Source organism: Strix uralensis, chromosome 8, assembly GCF_047716275.1.
Source record: "Strix uralensis isolate ZFMK-TIS-50842 chromosome 8, bStrUra1, whole genome shotgun sequence".
Classification (NCBI taxonomy): domain Eukaryota; kingdom Metazoa; phylum Chordata; class Aves; order Strigiformes; family Strigidae; genus Strix; species Strix uralensis.
In genome coordinates this window covers 26,177,928-26,196,840 of record NC_133979.1, presented here as the reverse complement: position 1 = coordinate 26,196,840, position 18,913 = coordinate 26,177,928, and the positions used below count along the sequence as shown (strand labels likewise).

General features: G+C 34.4%; 1 protein-coding gene across 4 annotated transcripts in view; it reads right to left on the bottom strand.

Annotated features, from left to right (window-relative positions):
* KCNT2 (potassium sodium-activated channel subfamily T member 2) overlaps positions 1–18,913 on the bottom strand; it is a 151,142-nt gene that overhangs the window by 40,088 nt on the left and 92,141 nt on the right. For 3 of the 4 annotated variants that reach the window (XM_074877225.1, XM_074877226.1, XM_074877227.1), the window contains 7 exons: positions 16,269–16,377; positions 10,647–10,755; positions 4,993–5,142; positions 3,636–3,865; positions 2,746–2,962; positions 1,316–1,421; positions 814–986 (listed from right to left, as the gene is read on the bottom strand). In XM_074877225.1, coding sequence (XP_074733326.1) covers positions 814–986; positions 1,316–1,421; positions 2,746–2,962; positions 3,636–3,865; positions 4,993–5,142; positions 10,647–10,755; positions 16,269–16,377 — 1,094 coding nt within the window. The remainder of the gene's footprint in view (positions 1–813; positions 987–1,315; positions 1,422–2,745; positions 2,963–3,635; positions 3,866–4,992; positions 5,143–10,646; positions 10,756–16,268; positions 16,378–18,913) is intronic. The other variant, XM_074877228.1, reaches the window with a different exon arrangement.

The window sequence follows — 18,913 nt, the reverse complement described above, 5'->3', positions numbered from 1 at the left end:
CTGCTGTCATTTCTTTGAGTCATAGTTTGATCTAATTGTCTGTATACAGCTAACCTCCATTTCTGTGTCTTCCAAATTGTAATTTTAAGTACTTGAGCAGTACCAAAGTGTTGCAAAAAAAAAAAAAAAAAAAGTCTCTTTCATTCATTGTCAGATTATAAATGAATCAGTCTTGCCACAGAAGAATTTATCTGAAATTTTAAACAGCTAATGCAAGAAAGGCTAAGAATTCCAGTGATCTCCAAACAGATATGGTAGTAAGAACAATATTGTAGGTTTTAATTTTTTTCCATGATTTTTACCTAATTGTAGACAAAGTGTGTGTGTGGCTGGGTGGGGGGGGTCCTACTGGCTTAAAGAACTGTTTATCTTGGAGTCTAAAATTATTAAAAATATACCTAAGTGGTCCAGGCCACTCAGTGCCTTAGGTTAGATAGGTTAGTGTTGTCTGAAGTGCTGTCATAAGCTGTGAAACTGTTAGACAGTTTGCTTTTTACAGTGTTTATGAAGTTATTTAATTTTAGCAGTAACATTCACATTATTTGGAGTATTTTTAAGATATACTTGGCTGAAACATTGGCCATGAAGAATACAGATGTTTCAATTCACTATGGTCATTTACAGTCAGTAAAAAGTCAATTTTGTATATGATAGTGAACATAGGGTATTATTTTTATCACCAATTTTCTCAAAGATAAATGTGCCATAATGTTTTTGATTTTAAGTTGGCCATGTGAAGAGTGATCACCTATTGAAGTAATGGTAAAATGAGCTTAAAATGTATCACAAAAAAAAAAAATTATATCTACTTACGGGTTATCCAGGAGTAATACAATGGGATTTAGTTCTTTCTTTGGTCGATAATAAGCTCTGAGTGGAACAATGAAGTTATATAAGCCATTTCCAGCAGTTTCTGCTGCAACTATAATCAATTTATTTTTGAATCCATAGGCTTTGGCATCTTCATAGTAGTTATGTTGGCATCCCTAAAATCAAAATAAGAAACAAGTTCAGTGGATATGAATAAATAGATTTAGCTCTGACATTAAAGGGTTTTACCATTAGAAATAGAAAATTGTATCAGATGACCTGATACAGATGTGATTAACAAATGCGATTACCAAACGTGATTAACAGACACAGCACATGTTTAACAGACATAAACACTTGATGATGCAAAGGATGAGAAAACCTATTATAGCTTAGTAAGTGCTGAACAAACCCCATCTCTAAGCAGAAATGAAAATTTAACTCCGTTCTGATGCAAGAGACAAACAAGAATACAGTTTTATCCAGTACCAGGAACTCCCTTTACCTTATCTAGTCTTAGACAACAGAAGGGTACTTTTTCATGCAGAAGATGACAAAATGTGGGAGAGCTTCCGATATATGGAGAGTAAGGAGGATAGCCTTTGGCATACCTAGGAGAATAGAACAAACATTTTTCAGTATAGCAAATTACTGAAACATAGTTTACTATACAACTATTTTATGGGTTGTTTATACCTATGTCTAAGTTTTGCAGTTATCTGTAGACTAGCAGAATCAAATACATGAGATGAACTATGTTTAATATGGATCAAAGGAATATATTTTGCAGCTTTGACCAATTCGATACAATTTAGTGAAAGCTATCATGCATTCGTGGACTAAAGGAATTTTGCTTGGGTTTTTTTGTATAGGCATCTTTGGAAATGGGATGATGTATCATAGTGTGTTGTCCTAGTGTTTTGAACACATGTACTGGAAACTTCTAAGGAAGGAAAAAAGGAAGAAAAGAAAATAGAAATAGTGGTATTTCTGCTTTTCCTTCTCCATTTTTCTTTCAAACACCTATCAAGAATGAGTCAGATCATTACCTTCTTGCTTTAATAACATACTTTCAACATGGTTAGAATAAATCTTAAATGGCGAATCCTCTCGCTGATGAGATGAAATTTCTAATTGACCTTAGTTATATAAGAGGCCTTTGAAATCCCAGTATTTCAGTCTGCAGATTTAAGATAACTCGTTCTGTTATTTTTTTCATTGGAGCTTTATGATCTTCCCTGGGGCTTCTTGTGCTTGCCACTGTTGGAGATGGGAAACTGTGCTAGGTGAGCCACTGGCTTAATTGTGTATTTCAGTTTTAACATCCCTGTTAGAAATCCCAAAAACCATAACTGCTTATCTGCATGGCAGTTACAGGATTGAATCTTCTGTTTTTATCTGAGTAATGCAACATTACTTTCAGTAACATGCTAACAAGCATTTTAAATTAGATGCAGTAATTTTGTCTCATGCTGCTTTTTTTTCGTTCCTACATTTTGAGGTCAGACACCTAGCCCCAGCATTCAACAAGTCTGTTGAATGATCTGGTTATCACTGCACTCTCAGGACAGATGTACTTATCTGTTTACAAATTAGTTGAGTCCTGTCTTTATAGCTACAGAATGTAAGAAAAATGGTCATAAAAAATGCTGTAAAAAAACCCTGCAATACACAATTAGATCTTTATGACTGCGTATAGAAAATCGCCAGAAAATGGAGGAGTTAATCTGTGGTTTTTATTTCAAAATAGGCATAATTGAATTCTGCTAACAGACAACAACATTTCATAAAGGAGAAAAATTCCATAATTGGCCTTTATGGGTCTTGCTTGCTACAGCCGTTTGGGTTGATCTGCATGTCAAAAAATTATCTGTGACATTTACATAATATTAGCTTTTCAAATTATGTTGTTTATTTTATATTTAATATACATACTCTAAACCTGCAGAGACTTCATCATCTGATGGAGTAGTTTCATCTTCTGACTGGTCACTTAGCAGGTCACATGTCTGAAGTGAGGACGAGTCTGCAACCTCCAAAACAGGTGCTATACTGGGCCGTCTGCCCTCTTTACCTCCCTCAGAGGGAAGAGCTAGCGTAGGTCCGCTGGATGTTCGGCATCCTGTATCTTGTAAGTCGATAGCCACTGTCCCTGAAGTAGCGTTGAAAGCATTTTCTCAATGTTGTCAAAACATTTGAATGAGACTCCTGTATTTAGTGGGGATTACATGACTACACAGCCAATATATAACAAATATTTAAACTATACTTACTAAACTATACTAAACTATATTTAAACTACAGCCTTTTCCTGCAAAGTAGAACTTTTTCTAACAATTAATAGATATTTTCTTATTAACTACCTTTTTAAAATCATACCTTATATAATTAATTCATATTTATATGCATCAATAACCTGTAGGTTTTTATTGAGCAAGGGCATTTTTTTAATTAAAGAAGCTTATGAAAACTTACTGCAAACAACCAGTTACGAATGACAAAGAAATTACCCATGTGATTTTCGCAGTTGTTTTGTTTTGCTTACATTTTATTAATACTTTTTTATACAACAGTCTTAAGCAGTTTAATTCTAGATAGTCAAGTAAAAGAAAAACATAACCAAATTCTGTTGATTGTTATGTTTTGGGGTTTTTTTTAAATATGAGGGCAAGTGTTTAATATTTTTTCTTTCCATATACTATTACAATTTCTTATATACTAATTTAAATTATCATTTTAGAAATACACTGTTTAAAAGGTTTAATGCACTATTCATTAAAAAAGAGGATGTTGTGAGGCCTTTTTTTTTTTTCTTTTTTACTTACCCATGCTGGCTATTATACTGTGTACAGGTAACCTAGAAGCTCCATGATAAGATAATTTTGATTCACGGTTTTTTCTATGTTTTTCTTGTTTCTTAAAAGCAGAATTCTCTTCTTTGGTGATATTTATGTAAAAGCATATATCTGTAGAACTCATGATATATCGAGGACCTGGATTCAGCAAAATGTTTTTGTTATCTTCCTTTCTAACACCAATCAGACAGACTCCAAACCTTAATTAGAAAAGGAAAGGCATGGTTCACTTTGCATAGTCCCATATAAACCAGAATTTCCACTGTCAAAAATGAACGTCGAGTATATTTTTCTATTTTGCAGATTATGAACATTTTCAGATTTTTGGATGACAGTATGAAAAATCTTATGTCCTAAATAGGCCACTTCTGATCAAGCAGTTTTTATGAGCTCATGAATCCCTAGGCATTTGAATCCAGCGTTTTTCTTAATCCCCATAATATTCTTCTAATGCTGTTCCAGTTGATTTTTTTTTTTCTATCAGATGAATAGTCCCTTCTGGGAAAATATTAGAAGAATGGATATATAATATGAAAAAGTATTCATCATGCTAAATTGTTCCATTATTCATATGTAATGGAAACCTTTTTCAGAATTAATTTTTGCAATTCACTTCTAGAAATGTATTTGATTAGTGATAGAAAATAAGGAATTAAAGCAAAAAAATCCTTCACTTATGAGAATAAACTCAATATTCAGGGTTTGATATATGATCATTTTGTTAAATGTATACAAATATACATGATTTGTGTTCAGTTCATACGTTCACCTCACAGAGCAGCACTGAATAAGTGAGTGATGTGGAACCTAAAGAAGATATGTTAGCATCTAACAGAAAAAATATGGGTTTATTTTGAACAATCACACAAATGTAGCATGCACCACCTTTTAAATTGAACATTCTGTATAAAATGAACATGCCCACAAAGGAAGTGAGATTTCCAGCTGACTCCTAAATAAATAATTAAAAAAAATACACTAATATCCTCCCACCCACCCCTTTCTACATTGTTTTGGACATGGAAAGGACTGGAGTTCTCATACAACCTCTCTAAGGTACAATTTTTTCCTGGTTGTCAGGCTTATCCTATATATCATCTATATTCTGTTCTCTGACTGAGCTGGCCTATACAGGACCAACATCAGCTTTTACCTGATGAGCTCTAACTTACAGAAAAATATCCATGAAATATATTAGTGGCCACATATTTAAACCTAGCAACAGAGTAATGTGTAATACTGCACCTTTGAATGCATAGCTATGTTGCAGGCAAAACAATTAATTATTTGTTTGAACTTTTAATTGTTGATAGGAAAGTAAACATACTTCTTATGTGCATGGAAAGAAGCATATGTGAAGCTTTTCCCCTCATACTCAGCAAAAAAAGTACTTTCTTCCAGGTTAATATGATATACTTCATTACCAGAGCATCTGCCATACATTTTCTGCCATTGTTCTGGTGATTGCTGACTCTCCCTGAAACATGTACAGATAAAGAGAATAATTTAAAACTTAATGTAAAATTCTTATTAATCAGAACAGTATTTTGTGGCAATAGAAACTACAAATGTCTATTGAAAAGGTCCATAGGCTAATCTGAAAGAAATATTTGAGATCAAAGCTTGGTAATACTGTAAATACAGAGATTATTTTAATGAATTAAAGGGCATTTTCTGCTAAGTAATAGGCATATAAGATTATGTGCTTTAATATCAGGAGAGATATGGCTGAATTACTTTAAATTCACACCATAATAAGTAGATTCATTGCAATTTAAAGATGACAGGTGAAACCAACAGCATGCTCATTCTATTCATAAAGGCAGTCTCTTCAGATGCTCCATCGCAGATTGTCTGGTTCCTGTTTGAAGCAGGTAAAGAATCATTAAAAATAACTTATGTAGGAAAGACCTATTTAACTTCAGTCACTTTATCTGTAAGAAAGATTTTTTTTTTTTTCTGCATTTGCTATCTTCATCATTTACCCTATGGACATTTTTAGTTACTGTGCCTTGTATACTATGATAAATGTATACCTTCTTTTCTGTAGTGCACGAAAATAAATTATTACTTTAACCATATTAAGCATATCATCCTTTACTATATGCAGCTAATGTCCTTCATCCAAATGGACTGTTGGACATGTGGAAATGTTCCAAAGCTCAGCTAAGAACAAAACTTGCAGACTTGGGGCTTCTGTGAACTTCTTTCTTTATTAAAGTTTCACGTGGAAACAAGGTTCTGTCTGCACAAGTTTTACTGGATATAAGGATGCATATATATACATATATGTATATAGATAGGATATAAAACTGAAAAATGTGCTCTGTGTTTTGCCACTTGGAGCTTAGATCTCAAGATACTGGGACATGCTCCTTTGTGGTCATTTATACATTTTCAGTATCTTAACACAATTTCTATTTTTCTTCAATTTATCATTCTTCTCCACCCTCAGTGTAGAAACAATTTGTTTCAAGATGGAAATAAGTAAACCATTTTTATTGCAACAGTATTAACAAACAGGGCACTAAGTATAGAATAGCATAACTAGAAATGTAATTCCAGAATAAAATTTTTCCATATTTCACTTTTCCCCCCAAAACAAAATGTTCACCTGTTTAAAGTCTGCTTCGTTCCAGTTAGTTGTCTAAAAGCTTCCCATGGGGCTGTTCTGTAAAGATCACATTGAGTTCAAGTAACAAAGGCTATTTTCTTTCAGTATTTTATATCATAATACAAACCCTAATAAAGTTCAATTACTAGATTAGATAATTAGAAAACATTTAAAGATAAATGTTAAGATTAATAATTAAGATCAATAGTAAGATTATGAATAAGATTCAGGGTAGAATTTTGGTGCGTTACAGACTGAGGTTTTGAATTCCATAAACAGCTGAGAAGACAATGGGATTATTTACATCTAGTTTGTTTAATCCGAAAAGTAGCATTAAAGACCAAAGCGAGTTCACATAAACAGCAGCAAAGTTCCCATTAATTTTAATAGCAAGTTGATCTGGCCAAAGTTGCTTAGAAAATGAACATTTTCCCCACTCTCTTCACATATTAGTACCAGAAGATAAGGTGTTTTTAGTTTATGTACATGTATTTCTTTCTGTTTACTGTTTATTGTATTATCATTCTAATTAGGATAATAGAGAATAATAATTTTCCTGTGTTCTGCTGCTGTGTATTGCCTTTAACTTCCGGTAATTTCCCAATGTACTTATCTTCATGATTATCAGAAATGAGCTTGTATTATGGACAGTGTCACAGTATTTCTTAATAAGTATAGGAAATAGATCCCCTGTGGAATACATAGCACTTTATTTGTAAGAGTACAACAGCAACAGCTGGGACAATTGTTTTATCAATGAACTGTTTAATTCTATTAAAATTTAAAGTCACTTAGGTTAAGATCATAACTTCACTGAATTAACAAATGTTAAGAAGCTAGAATTTGGAAGTGGTCATATTTTCCCTTTACGAATGACTTTTCACCAGGAAAATGACAAAAAAAGCAAGAAATGTTCTGGTCAGTTCCTTGCTAATCTCCTCTAGTTACATGGACCTAAAATACTGTGTAAAAAGAAGAGCCATTCCTTGTGGAATGGAAAGGCATAGGTAGTCATTTGAACTTGGTTCTTTGTGAGAACAACTTGAACAAACATTCCCAGTCGCTGTATTGAAGTAACTAAATTTGCGAGTCAACAGATACTGGGCTTCTGTGAATGGAAACCTGAACTAATTATTAAGAAAATCCTCTCAATGACTTTGAATAGACTTTAAAAAGATTACCCAAGGTTGGAAGCAGTTCATTCACTGCAGTCTCCCCATAATCCAAGCCTGTTCTTTTTATATAAGGAAGTCAGTACTGATAGGGATTTAAAACTCAAGTCCTACTCAAGTTTAATGCAGGTGCTGGTATTAACCAGGATAATGAAAGGATAATTAAACAGGAACCAATGTAAAGCAAAGCAGTTCACTGTTAACACTGAAAGTCTATTTAACAAATACTCTTAATTATTTAGGTCTAATTTACTATTTAGTTTGGCGATAAATGTATGTATAGTTAACATTTTTATCTGTAGTTTAGTCTTTTTACTTAGCCAAATTCCAATGTTCATCTGACTTCACCTTTCAGATGCATAAAGGTAATTTAACCTGTTTTAACAATTAGCAGTTATTTTACCTATTGTTCAACATTAGAAAATATCTAGAAAATCAAAACCATTATTAAATTTATCAAATCCAAAGCAGTTTTATGTCTGCAAAACTGACACCTATTTTGAAAACAGATTTCCCCCTGAAGACAATGAAGTGCAGAATCATTTACTTTACCAACACTGTTCAAGCACTCTAGCGTCAGTGCAAATCTCAGGAGATGCTTATGGAGCATGTAAGTTTAAAAGGATTTTTTCCTCTAAAACATTAGTGTATACTCAGTAAAAAAGTTTGAAACTAAATTTCTTGACTCAAGTATAATACTTCTAAAGATCAGATTTATACCTGTATCTAGTTACGAGTTTATTTTAGTTAGCAAGTGTTTAAATCAATTATGGTATTGCACTTAAAAATTATGAATAACGCATTAAAATTATGAATAAAAAAGTCAAGTATAAGATTGATAAAATTGGGACATTGAAGTGGTAATTCAGGAAAGAAATTATTTTTACATATTTAAATATTTTATAGGATTTTTTGACTTATGCGTGATTACTGTCCTTTGAATTTTAAATATTCAAGAAGTGCATAGTTGTTAACAATCAATGGTTAAATCTCTACTTGTTAAAGATCATCTTAACTAAATGCTCAGGGACATAGAACTTCCAGATTAAACATGGCCTATGTAACACTCAGTTATAAGCAAAAAGTAAGCTCAAGTACATCATCACTTAATGTTTCCAAGAGCATGGTACGTTTTTTTAATAGGGTCAGATTAGTCTAGCAAAAAGGTAGGTTTCTCCTCATTTCCTAATTTTGAATGCTTGACTTGGTGGCTTTTATCATACAATGAACAGATTTATGCACTTGTACAAAACTTAATGAAAAATTAAAATCGCAGTTAAATTAGACTTTTGAGAACATATTCCAGTATTTCCAAGGGATTTTAAAAAGTTGTAAGAATAAAAGGGGAAGAAAAACCCCATCAGTTTTGGAATTATGTACCTTTTTATGTATGGGAATTATGTAAAATTTTAGCAAAAATGAAATGAAGTAGCAAAAATATTAAATTTGACAGCTTAGTGATATTTTGGGAGAGAAATACTTGATTTTTTGAGTTTTTTATTTTTAGCACTGTGAAGTCAAGACTACTAAAATTTGAAATATTTTTGAAGTTTTCTCCCCTCTAATGTGTCTGTTTTAAACTTTCACAGATATACTGTGGTTTTAAAGAACAGCCATATCTATTCAACCAATTAGTCCAGCATTAATACACAAGCTCTAAAATGTCCAAAGTTTGCCATTTTTCAGTATTTTGGAGCCCATCTGAGATTAAATGCTCTGATGACTAAAGCAGAGGAATGACAAGTTGCCATTTTCACTTTTCCAGTCTTTATTTAAACAGCAAGCTTGTATGTTTCTGTAAGAAGGATTCAAAGTAATGCTGACAACTATTTGTGCAAAAAGAATTTTTTCCTCCTAGTATACAATGACCAGACTAGAAATCAGTTATTTTAACAACCCTGATTTCGTCAATTAATTCTGATTGCAAAAGAAATAATAAGCAGTTTTGTACTCTACTGTAGTTAGTGTCATAGTTGGGAATGTGTATAAAAGATCAATACGCCTGTGTTAAAAACGAAATGCTAAAGTTCTTATGTACAGCAGAAAACAGAGTCCTTTTCATATGTCTGGTTTTGTGCTGATGGAAAATTCTCTGCTAGAATACTACTCAAATTCTTTCATGTATATATTACATGAAGTAACTAAAGAAGGCTCTCTGTATTCTGTGCATGTCAGATAATGAAAGCTAGACAGATGAAGAATGTATTTCACCATGATTCTCAGGAGGCATGGAAACAATATTTTGTTGTCATCTTATTAACAGATTCTAGTACAGACAGTGGCATTAAAATCTTGACATTTTTTGCTCCTGGTAGTAAAAGTTCTAGCAGTAATTTCAGTTTTCCCCATCCTGGGCACAGGGGAATACTACAAATGCCATATAGAAGGTTAAATAACTCTGCTTGTAAGTAACAAGATATTACTGGCTCCATGGTTACTTGAAAAACAGTATGCATTTTTACTAGACTCTCAAATGTTTTCTTGTGCAATCTATAGGCACGTATTCCATTTCTACAGAGGTATTTGGAGATTTACTCTTTAATTCCTCTCTCTGCCCACAATATTTTAATAAGAATACCTTATTATTCCAAGAATATAGCATAGCAGAGATATACTAGATGTGGTAAAATTATTTTGGTAAATATAGAGAGGTTCTACTGTGACTATGCAGTGTGTAGAGACACCGTAATTCTGTACACCTTCCAGCAGTTGTGGTTATTATGTTAAAAACTATGTCTTCACATGCATGTTTGCTTGCTTCTTAACGCACAGGCACTGAATAGCAAATAATTTTTTATATGTTATCAGAAAAACTTTTTTGAGCTCATTGAATAGGAATTTTTCTAGGTACAAAAACAGACCTTCAAGTTAACATATTAAAATATTCTTGGGTCTTGTTGGTGGGGTTAAGTAGAACTGTGTGCTAGATCCATGATTCAATCTACTAAATTGGAAATAAAATTTTGCATATGTTCTACTGTGGAAGTGGCATAACAGCATGCAACAATTTCTTAAATATTTTTGGGGGGTGTTTCTCTTTGAAATTATAATATCTTAAGTAAAACATCTCGATGCTTTTATTGTGCAGAAAGTTCTAATTTCTTGTTAAAAACTGTAGTTGGGTAGCTATTTTCCAAAGAATATCAGCTATAACTTTTACGAGTTTTTTTTTTTTTTATGGTAGTTTATACTTACTGTCCCCTAGATGTATGAACCAGCAGTGTGATTAATGTAGAGGTAGCTGGGCATATACAATTTAGAGCTAGCATAGCATATTTGAATTCCTCTTCACACACAACATGATCTGTAGAAAAAAAAGGAAATATAAACTGTTTTACAAAAATACATTCCATTGAACAGAATTATCACTTCCTCTCATTGTCTAGGAAAATGGTGAAGACACAGGCAATCAAAACTTGCCTCCCAATCTTCATCTTCCACTTGAACCTGGAGGGCAGTTGTATATGTTCTGCCCCATCTATGCTCTCTCTCTGATTGCATGAGTAGAGTTAATGTTGCATCCAGCTCATACTTTCTGTCCTGCATCTACACACGGAGAGGATGCAACGGCTCTGTCTATCCCACTTCCACTATCTTGCTGTACTGGTTGTATGAGTAGGCCATGTAGCATAGTCTAGTTTGTATCTGTTGCACCTTCTGCAGTCTTGCATAAACTGGTATAGAGACACCAAGCACTGTACAAAGATAGAATTTTGTGTTCAGGAAGTAGGATACCTACGATACTGCAGAGCAGGACTGGCTTGCAGACCTGTTACTTGGCAGTGGCTCTGGGATTTTGCACTGCACTTCCATGTGTCACGTAGATTTGACTAATACCTCCTCCAGGAACTGCTAACAGCTGCTGTCTCCTTGCAACCTAGGCAAGGGGGGTGGTTGTTTTTTCTTTTCTGTTTTTTTACAACTTTGCATTCTTTTTACCCCACTCCTTGTCTGGCTTTTGTAATCACAAATTCGTGCTTTGTTTTTGAGTCCTTACAGGAAGGTATGTTTGCACATTAGTACTTGCTGTGATGGAACAGTACTATAGACACACCTGGTTTTTTCTGTCTTTTAATGGAATTTATGGGAGGGGAAGTGAGAAGAGAAAGCAACAGACGCATTATATCTAGTCCTCTGTATTGGTTTATATTTAAAACTGACAAATATTCTGCACATGCTTTCAGTATTGTATAAATTATTATTCAACTCGGATGGCTAGTGCATAAAATTCAGATCACAGTTAAATGCTCACCAGTGCTGGTGACAGCATGAATCAGAACTAGAAATTACTCTTTAATGTCATTCACATATACCTGACAGTATTAAAACAGATATAAGACGGCATAAGCACAAAACTTACAACTTAATTAAACTTTTTGTCAGTGTAGAAGCTTAAAGTCATAAAGGTTTTCTAAGGTCATGAAGGCATTAATTTTTTTTTTTCATCTGCATGTACCATTGAAATCCTTAGAACCGCCTTACTTCTCTAACTAACCTACTTTATAGATATAATTTATAGTATAGCTATAAGCATGCCACTTACTGAAAACAAAAGTGAGAGCATACTTTGTATGCCTTCTGTATTCCTTTTTTTGAAATTTCTAGCAGCTTTTCAGCAACAGTATTATTGACTACTGAAAACAGAAATTCATTCTCTCATTTTCTGAAGGTCAAGGACTATTTAAATGTCATGGGAAATGAATGAATTTAGTTATATAAAGACATGGTCAAATATAGAACAAAATGAGATTTTTTTTTTTCCTCCTCAATATATTGAAGTTAATATATTTAAGTTATAGCAATTAAATATTTCCTGCAGAAAATATTTCAGACAGAAATGTGTTCTCTTAGTTGACCACTTGCCATCATATCTATTTGAGTTTTAAACTAGAGATTTTGAGTGAGTAAGGTATAGTCTACTGCTTGGATGGAATATCTCCATTCTATTACCATTAGTCAGATGGCAAAGATTTATGAAAGTGAATACTGACTTCCTGATATTGAAGGAATGAGAATTCTCCATATTCCATTTAGAATTTGCAGAAGCTGTAGTTTCTGTTGAAAATATATTTTGACAGAAAATTTGTTGCTAAGTCTGTCTCAAATAGATGTAGTAATGCAGTGTGGTGAGTTATGACTTCTGTAACGTTCCTGACGATAAAACATACTCAAAATACTGATTTATGCCTGCAGTATCAACCATGTGGTGAGAATGTCCTAGACCTGACAATTATTCTGAGAAACCTTACTTTTGTCATTTTGATAAGTTAACATGATCACTACCAGACCAGATAGAGAAAAATGCCCATGCATTATCTCTAGACTATTTTTATCTGTAATTGGATAGATTAATCATCAGATGCATTTATATCCGTTTTGGTGAACCTGGACTATGTTCCTGCCAAATAAACTACTGAAGGTTTAATGTCAGACTTCACCAATCTGTGCTAATTTCATTGGTGCATTTTGAATAAAGAAAGAATGTCAAAATGTATCCCCAGTTCCCCGAATAGTGATTATACATAATTTCTGAATATTCAAGGTAACGGCAATTAATTTATTTTCTAGCAAATACATAAAAGTTGTAAGTTCAACTCAGACAATATGCAATTTACTCCAGTCTTTGAATTGCATAAACATACTGCTCTGCTGTGGATAATCTTCACTTTATTTCATGTTTCTGATGAAAGGCATGGCCAGATGCATGCATTAAGAGTACATGCTGTTTTGTAGCCCCGTGTGTTTGAAGAAAAAGCAGGAAGATTAAGAAAACTATATGTAACTGCCAGTCAAGGAAAATGCAGTATTAATGAAAGAAAAACTGGGCATGTCAAGGCATTTTATATTGGAAATTACTAAGGAGTAATCAAAGCATTTCAGCCTAAAAGGTAAGATGGTTAACAATGGTGATACAGTGTTTCCTTGCCCATTTGAAAACTGTCATGTTAGAGTGACTGTATATTTATAGGGTCTTCACACCCTGAACTTGCAAAGGAGTTTGCTGGGACAAACACTTACATCCTGTGCTTTTCAGATTCCACTGAAGAATCATATTCAAGCAGACAGAAATATTTCCACTGTATTAATATAAGCATGTTACCATTTTAAACAATGTAGTTAAACTCCACTGTAAAAAATAACAGAGAACATGCAAGGGTGTGTGTCTGGCATCAGGTAAAAAGACAGAAACATCCCTTTCTGACAGGCCATTCTACCCTGTGCAAAGTGTCTCCATTCTCGTGCTGTGATGACAAGAATAAGTTCTCTTACTCTTATTGAAGAAAGAAGAATGTAAAAGTCTTGTTTACCAGATGGGAATAAATTATAACAATTACTTGTCCCATATACTGTTTCTGAAGCCTAAGGCAGAAAATCTCCAGGATGCTATTCTACAGGAAAATGCAGTCAGGGTCTAAATTTCAGGACAGTCTTGTGCAATCTAGGATGACTGGTCAACCTAATATAAGCTGCTGGGAAACAGGGCTTCTAGTGTTTTATAAATTTTTCAATGTAGTTAAAAGTTAAACTTTGTTAGGAGGACTATCTGGAACTCTTTGGTTGCATTTTTTCTAAATTCAGAAACTTTCTTTTTGACAATTATAGTCTCTAAACCTGTGTGTAAAGAAAAAAAAACCCAAAGAAATCCTATTACTGAATATTTCAGGTTCATAAAAATGCACAATATTGTTTTGAGAAACCTCCAGAGGAAAGGAGTCATTTTTTAAAGGAATATCGAATTTAGATGAAGCTGTTGCATTAAGGCAGTAATAAAGCAGTCCTGAATCATAATAGGAAGAACACTTAGAAAAATGTTCCATATGGTTATGACAAATTTTATTCGCAAGCACTCTGGACGAGCGTATAGTCTGCAGCCCCCACTGACTCCGTATTTCAGAATGAAGAAAATCTGGATGAGATTAATAATCAGAGTCCTCTTAGGAAAATGTATGCAAACAAATGTTGTTCTCGCGACTCTATCAGTAGCCTAACAATTTGCAGTAGGTAAGCCTCCAGTGGTGATGTTTATACCATGGTTGTAACTTTGCTGAATTTAAAACTGCATAAAAAAATTCCTGTGCTTTATATGAGTAAGATTAAATTAATCTTGAAGGAAGGCTTGTAATTCTCTGCTATTACTGTCATGCAGAAAGCGTGTGTGGAAATGGATGCAGTGATCTCCCTATGATCTATATGAAATTGTTTGGGGATGTAAGGTGCTATATATTTAGACTTACCATACAGTACTACTAAATTAATATTAGAGGGGGCTAATGAGGCACAGAATATATAAGGTCTCCTCAAGCCCTTGAAGAACTACAGAACATAAATGAAGTCAGTAAAATACCAGATTGGTTAAGCTTAGTTGAAGGAAGTATTACTAAAAGAGGTTTTGGTTTTTGTTGTTGTTTGCTTTTTTAAAAAAAATATGGCCCGAATTTTCAATCTGAGACTTAGAACAGATTTGAAAAATTACCTCTGTTTTGCAAGTCTAAGCTCCTACAGAGACAAGCCATTAAGAATAATGAAACTCTCTTAAAAATACAATTAGGAACAATAAATTAACACAGTCACCGATCAAGAAAAGTGGCCATGGTTAGGGAGAAGATATTGTGTTTGTGCTGTGTGGTTTTAAGGGGGAGATGAAAAAGTACCATCATTCTTGTCACAGCATGAGTCTTATTGCCTGCTGTGCCATCTTATAGTGTGAGATTACACTTTCATAACTTCAGAACTGCTATTGATGCTTTTTCCCTTCTTTCCAACCTAGTGGTAAATTCAATAGCTTTTAAAATTACAGCTTTGACTGTTGCTCTGGAATAGCTCTGCACTGGAATTTACTTTTTCATCACATCCTGGGATGATGGAGGAGACTAATATTTTTCCATAGAGGTTTTTTTTAAAATTTTGCATGAATCAGCAATCTTTTCTTCCTTAGAACATCCTTCAAAAAAACCTGAATTTTCAAAATTACATTTGGAAAGGAAAGCTTTGCTTCTGCTTCATAGAGATATTTTTCCAAGGATAGGCAAAATGAGTTCATTATAAAAGTATTGGCTTCTTTTTGCACATGAGCATATATATGTCTGTATGTACTTCTTTGTATGTGTGTGTTTATATATAGACAGAGAGAGAAAGAGACCTATCTACATAGTGCAGAGAAACAGTTTGTCAGATTAAAGCTGGTAATCTCTTCTTATAAGAGAGGATTTGTTTGGATTTCTTAACATCATTTTGTATTTTATGTCATAGTTTCTAAGACATGCATTTTACTGGATATAGAATTAAATTATATGTCTCTTTCCAAAATATTTGAAAGTGATTAATATAATGTTTTATAATTTTTTTATAAAGTTTTTCATACCACTTAGAAAAAACCAGTCCAATGGGAAGACTTTTTTTTTAAATGTTTGTTGGATAAAATTTGGCCTTTTGTGAGCGGATCTTCTCATATATCCCTTAGTAACAGTATGTTTTGGTAGACAGAAATGATTTAAAGACATGGATATAGCAAGCTGGAAACCTATCTGAATCTATAATTAAGGAGTAACAATGTTATATGTCAAATAATTCTACTCTGTATATCATGTAACATAAAAGTAATAATCCCTAAAAGTGCTTATAAATAAGACATTAATGTAAAACATGACATTTTAGTATTGATAGAATATATACAGCCCATGTTATTTTACAATACTGCGCTCTTAATCTGCTTCTAACCAGTAAATACACCTAGGGAATCTCAGTTTACTTGTGTATTTACAAAACAAACTGCCAAATACTAACAAGTGTTTCAAATGGCTGAAATCTTACACTTACCTGCAAACTTGATGTGGAATTTATTCTCGGGCTTCAGTATTTGGACATACAAAGGACAATTTGGAGCAAAGTCTTTAACTGCCCATGCTCTTAAAATGGTTTGATGATCCTAGAATAAAGAGTATGAGGTGATGACAATGAAATACAAACAACCATGTTACATTAGAGAAAGAACCTTTTATGAGACAGATTCCACTGAATAAAATTTTAAGACTCTGTAACACCAGCTGGTGTGGATGTTTATGTACATGTTAAGTAATATTACATATTATGTATATCACATATATTTAAATACATAAATATATATACACATATGCAGACAATCCAGTAATTCTGCAGACACAGGCAAGGCTGAGGTATTCTCAGTGTTCACCAACAACGTCTCTCAGGCCTCTGCTTTGAGGCAGGCTTCAAGCAGAAGGAGAATAACCAGCAGTGAATGATTTTTAGATGGGGATTGCTCCAGAGAACTCAACCCATACAAGCCGACAGGATCAGATGGGTGCTGAGAAAGCAGGCCAATATCCTTGTACGGTTGCTTTCTTATCTTTGAAAAGTTGGGGAGACTGAGGGAGGTCTCCAACAACAGCAGAAAAATTAAATCGTTTCACCCATCTTCAAACAAAAGGATGAATTGCGGAGCTATACCTGTGGGCACATGAATGCTGTGTCTCAGTATTCTCATTTCCATGTTCAGACATTACAGTCTGGATGAGTGGAAAACTATATGGGTAAAAGGCTGGTTAGATGATTGGAGTCTTAGGGCAGTGATAAATGGCATGTACTCTACCCAGAGACCTGGGGCAAGGGGAGTGTCACAGGGATCCGCAGTGGAACTTGTTAAGTATCTTTATCCATGATTTGGAGGAGGTGAAAGAGTGCACACTCAGCAGGTTTGCAGATGATACCACACTGGAGGGAACAGTCAAAATACTTGAGGGCAGGACTGCCATTCAGATGGACCAAGATAAGATGGAGGAATAGGCTGACAAGAACCTCATGAAATTCAGCAAGGGCACAAGCAAAGTCCTGTCTCTGAGACTGAGTAACCACCTGCACTGGCACAGGCTGGGATCTGACTGGCTGGGCAGCAGCTCTCCTGGAAAAGAGCTGGGGATCCTGGCAGAGAGTGAGCTGAACACGGGCTGGCAGTGTGCCCTGGCAGCAGAGGCATCCTGGGCTGTTTTAACAGGAGCACAGTTAGTAGATGGAGGACAGTGATTATTCCCGTCTACTCAGCACAAGCTAGGCTGAATCTAGACACTGCATCCAGTTTGCAGGCCCTCAGTACACCAAAGACATGTATAAGCTGAACTGAGTTCAGCAGAGGGCCACCAAGATGGTCAGGAGCAGAAGCAGAGGCTCTGTGAGGAAAGGCTGATGGAATGGAGCTTGTTCAGCCTGCAGAAGAGATGGCTTCAGGGGGACCTAGCAGCTACCCCCAGTACCTACAGGATGGTTACTGAGTGGATGGAGCCAGGCTCTGTACAGTGATGCATGGTTGGAAGACAAGAGACAATGGGTCTAGGTTTTTCGAGATTCAGGCTGGATATAAGGAGAAACCTTTTCCCCATGAAGACAGTCAGACAGTGGAACAGGTTATGCAGAAAGGCTATGCTGTCTCCACCCTTGGACACTTTTCACACCAACCTAGACAAAGCCCTGAGCGACGTGGCCTGTGTTCATAACTGACCATCAGACTAGAGACCTCCTGAGCTTCCTTCCAACCTCCATTATCCTATGATCCTAATGTATCCTATTTGTTGGAATGCAGAATAGAGGGCTTGTTTCCAGAAATCTTCTACTAATAAGGTATTTTGTCCCTCTGCTATCTTTCTGCAAGTGTTGGGTAGTATATAATTTGGAAGGGGTGGCATTTGGATGTGGAAGAATTGTGTGAAAACTTAGATGGTACTGATGAGTCATGTCTAATTAATCAAGAATGAACTATTAGATATGTCCTTCTGAAAAGAGTCTGAATTTAAGCAACATTAAATGAGGACATCAGGAATTACAAGTTTAAAATGATGGTTAATTCTAAAAAATATCAACTCAATTAAAAACAGAGCTACATTTTTGTGCAACTAAAATATCTGCATAACTGATGTTAGAATCTAGCCAGCTGCTGACCAAAGGATGTCAATATATTTCCCAGCCTGTTAGTGTCTGTACTTGTTACCGCATGCCAAGAGTGAGTTAACCACAGGATGAATACTGCTGTCCCATAAAAGTAAAGTATGTGATAATACATTCATATATTTCATTTCATGAAATATGGCTAATCTCAGTGTATCAGCCATCAGTTTTTATCTATTTCGGAACTAAAAGGGGTATTTGAGAGCTACATGTAGGAAGCAATACTTGGGTTAAAATGTCTTGCCTAGTCATGAAATTGGTGGTATTAAAAGATAAAATATAAAGAATGATTCATTATGTTTGCAGCATCAGCAGTAAGAAAAGCTTTCAGACTCATGAACACAAGGGAAAATCTCTGCCTGGAACAGAGCATAATTGACATTTTCAAACCATAATATTTTAATGTCAATTGAGATGTTAGAAAGTACTTTTTCTACTAGAAATACTAGAATGGAGTCATAAGAGGAAGACTTTTTGAGGATGTTAAAATACATTATTTCACATTTTTC